Source organism: Austrofundulus limnaeus, unplaced genomic scaffold (assembly GCF_001266775.1).
Source record: "Austrofundulus limnaeus strain Quisiro unplaced genomic scaffold, Austrofundulus_limnaeus-1.0 Scaffold235, whole genome shotgun sequence".
NCBI classification, from domain to species: domain Eukaryota; kingdom Metazoa; phylum Chordata; class Actinopteri; order Cyprinodontiformes; family Rivulidae; genus Austrofundulus; species Austrofundulus limnaeus.
Window position 1 is genome coordinate 922,066 of NW_013952637.1, and position 4,210 is coordinate 926,275.

The following is a 4,210-nucleotide window of genomic DNA, read 5'->3' on the forward strand; positions in this document are numbered from 1 at the left end:
AAAGCGCTGCGGCAAAGAGCATGCTGGGAAATGGAGTTTCGAGACGCTTCTAGCCAGATGTCCAGTCTCCTAGTCTGTTAATCAAAATGTCTCATTAACCACGGGACGGAATTTAATGAAACTTTTAGAAAGTTATCACTGGATGTCCAACTACAACATATAAACATCTGGAGTAATTTGGATCTAAGATGGCTACTATATCTAAGCAGAATTGTAAAGTATACAAATACTTTGTTACTGTAGTTAGGTAAAATTTTGGGGTATCTGTAATTTACTTGAGTAATTATTTTTCAGCCTACTTTTTACTTCTACTTCTTACATTTAAAAAAGGCAAGAAATAGAAAGTTGTTACTTTTATTTTATTTTTTCTTGTTTTCATTCCAGCTTGTTATTGTAAAAAATAAAAACTATCCATATAAACTGAGCCTCCTAGATAGAGTGAATTTAACTGTGGTTGAATGAGAAGTATAAATATATAAAACTCTGATAGTGTATTAGTTTGTACACAAACAAATCATGTCACACTCCAGCAGGACATAATCATTAAAATAAAAGGACTGTACTTAAGAAGTATTTGTATTTCATGAATTATATTATTACATTTGGCCGCAGATTTTAATTTTGAAGAAAATGTTTGGGCACCCTAAATGTAAATGAACTTTAAACAGCTAGTGCATCCTATATTTAAAATTATTTTAATACGACAGTCACCTCCTAATAAATATCATTACAGAAAATCTAACAGCTCATTTTAAATCAATACTTTTAATACTTAAGTACAAAAAATATCAGATACTTTGTCTTTTACTCAAGTAATATTCCTAAAGGAGACTTTAACTTTTACCAAAGTCAGTTTTTGGTAAGATACTTGTGCTTTTACTCAAATATCACTTTGTAGTACTTTATACAAACACTGCATCTAAGTATTTATAAAACTACAAAATTGTTGTAGCTCAGTCAGTTTTATAGACATTGAGATCAAACATGAGGTGGTAGCTGAGTCGTCCCAAACATACATTGTGTGCTAATATGGGCTATGTGCAAAGTCTTTGTTTAAAAGTTTGCCTACACCAGTTTGTGGTTAACTGTTAGCAAAATATCACACAAACCAATTGAAGGATTTTAATGAAACTTTCACTGAATGTACGTCCACAACTAAGCACCACAGCTAATGGCGCTAATAAACCCCAAAAGCTGTGGGCACAGCTAACCAAGGGGTTAGCTTCACTAACTTAAAATTCATTTAAAAAATATAGCTTCGCTAACRTTAAATGTGTAAATATATTTGTAGCGGGAGCTAACACCAACGGCTAATCGCTACCCGCTAAGACAAATGTATGTCTGTGTCACGTCATTGACTCCAAGCTGAAAACTGGTGAGACTAACGAAAACTGTTGATGTTAGCAAATGTAAAGTTGGCAAAACCTAATTTAATGAAAACTAACTGATTAGTGGACCCATGCCCAGCACTGCACATTAATGGCCATTATTGAGCTAAATTTACCGATAAAGCTAAAATTCGTAATTATAGCTAAGATTCACGACTAGCTGAAACTTAATCAGATATTGAACTACATCCTAAAGCAAAAAAGTAGCTAAATGTTTAGACAACATTGGGCCTCAGGCAAGAATATTTTCGTATTCTTATCCCAAATTTCTCTTACTTTTGTTCGTATGAAGGGTTCGTATCTGAAGTTTGACATCTTCATACTAATATTGTAGTGCTATACAACAGCATTAACAGCCAGTTTAATTTAATCTAACCAATTTATCTTGTTAGTCTACATTATTACATTTAAAATTATGATTTTAGTTCAAACTTTTCAACTCGAAATATATTCAAACTAATGAAATATAAAGTTATTGTGAAGAAAATCTGTCCAGATAACAGCAGACTGATTATATTGAATATACGACAGGTCTGGACCACAAGTGAATTTTGTTCGTATCTGAAAAAAAAATCTTAGAATACGATAAAATTGATGAATGCCACAAATTCTCCTAAATCACTCGTACACACAATTTAACAAATCTGTGCGTACTAACGGTTCTTGCATGAGGCCCATTGTTTGTACTTCTCAAGTTGACACTTGGTTGGTGTAACTAAAATAGAATTATTTACTTAGAACTTTAGGTGGACAAAAAATAAGCAACTAGGATGAATAAAAAATAATCTTTTCAAGTTTAACAAAACATCACCTTGCAAACAGAAAGTAAATCAAACTTTGCGTAGACACGTCTTCCACACAACAACTCAGTATGTCAACACATTATTGACATTTTACAGGCATTTAACTCCTTATTGTTTAAGGAAAACGACTCAGGCAACAAAACCAGTTCTGTATGGAAGGAAAGAAAATTTTAAAAAGTGCCATTATCAATGTAATTATATTCCAACATAACCAAAATCCTTCTCAATATAATGTCTCTGGTATCAACTTTGTACAGATTTAAAAACTAGCATCTACTCCTCGATGAGCACGCGTCGCGTCCAAATATAAAAATATGAGGCTTCACCAGAAAAGTAGCTGCCAGACGTAGAGGAAACGCCTCGTCAGAAAAAAAGGACAAGTTCAAAGATAGAAAACTCAGAACGGACGTGTGTTAAGTGTTCTTTGGTCTGAAATGAAAAGAGGTCCTTTTTTATCTAATTTCCCTCTGGGATCAATAAAGTATTTTTGAATTTAATTGAATTTTCCCTCCTAGAAAAGGCTGAACTGAACTATATGWGCATGCTAGACAACCGGTGTGTAAAACTTACAGTACGCAATGTTAAACAGGCAGCAGGCGCACAAATTTACATGTTTCACAACTGTAACGTTAAACTGAAGATAACATGACAGAAATTAGCATTTCGCTAACGATTTGGGCAATATATGCATTAAAGCTTAATTTAACGTTGTGTTGATGCGTAAAAGATTATTAACTTTTCATGTAAATAAAAAATAGTTTGTTTCTCAGTGGGATGAGACTGTGAGCTTCTACGTGTTTTCCTGTCGAGTTTTGAACGAGTTCAAAATAAAATCAAAGAATTTCTGCTGGTGAAAACACCCAGACTGACACAAAAAATGTGTATTTTCTCACAGTTTGCGCCCAGTGAGATACTTCCTTTAGTAAACAGTTTTTCAGACACTGAACGTTGAAGAGCCCTGCTGCGAAAACRTAAAAGGCGCAAACATTCGAACTTTATGAAAACAAAACTATGACGAGTCAAAAACAAAACATTTTTCTGTATGGATGAAAAAGAATTAGTGCTCCGTCAGATCTCCAGGGTCCGYTGCGCTCAGAGTCTGTTCAGAAGTACTTCCTGTCAGCGACGTCCCCGTCGTCTCGTTGGACGGAGCGTGTTGTAAAGTGTCTTTCAGGCACGTGTCTCCGTCCTCCACCGCGTCCTCCAGCTCACTGTCGTCCTCGCCATCTTCTTGACTGCACTCCGAGCCGTCGCTGTCGCAGGAACTCGACGTCTCGTCTTCGGAGTCCGAGTAGACCTCGGCCCCGTGGAAGATGTAACGGTTTGGTGACAGGAACAAGTACTGACCCCCTGAGAGAAACAAAGAGTGTTTATAATGGTGACAACCATTAATATTATATCACTGGACTGGGCGTCACATGACCTGGCCGTGGGGGATTTTTATGCATTGAGCTAACGCTAATGCTAACCATTGAAATCAATGAGCAGAACGTAGCGCAGTGAAAACAAAGGCTTGTGAAAACAAACGAAAATGGTACAAACACTTTGCTATAAACTACAAMGATTGTTACATGTTTACAAGAGCAAAAACGGTTATGTTTCATAGGTAAATATTACACATATAATTATTTTAATCGTAAAACCTCTATGCTAACATTAAAAAACTTCAACATTCATGTTTAACCTTTTTTAAAATCGATTTTATCTGTTGTCAAATATACTGTATTATTTACTGACGTGTAAAATATGGACTTTATTGGATAGTTGACTAGTTATACTGTATATAAATTTAGAAATTATGATGTAGACTCACTAATGACAGACACTAATGTAATAATTGAGCATCATAAACATAAATAGTCACGTTGTCAGACAGGTCGGTTTATTCAGATATTTTCTACATCCAGTATTTGTGTTTTTCAACATTTCCAGAGAAAAAAGGAGGAAAAAACATGTGTGTCAGCTGTGGGTCGGCTTCAGATACAACCTGCATAATTGTGAAACTGAACAATAATACTA

The 4,210-nt window shown here is 34.9% G+C and overlaps 1 protein-coding gene across 1 annotated transcript in view; it reads right to left on the reverse strand.

The window, feature by feature from the left end:
* Positions 1–2,159: 2,159 nt before the first annotated feature.
* Positions 2,160–4,210, reverse strand: part of sirt1 (sirtuin 1) — a gene marked incomplete in the record, with an annotated part of 11,014 nt that continues 8,963 nt past the window's right edge. Inside the window, 1 exon segment of the mRNA XM_014019918.1 lies at positions 2,160–3,541. Coding sequence (XP_013875372.1) covers positions 3,249–3,541 — 293 coding nt within the window.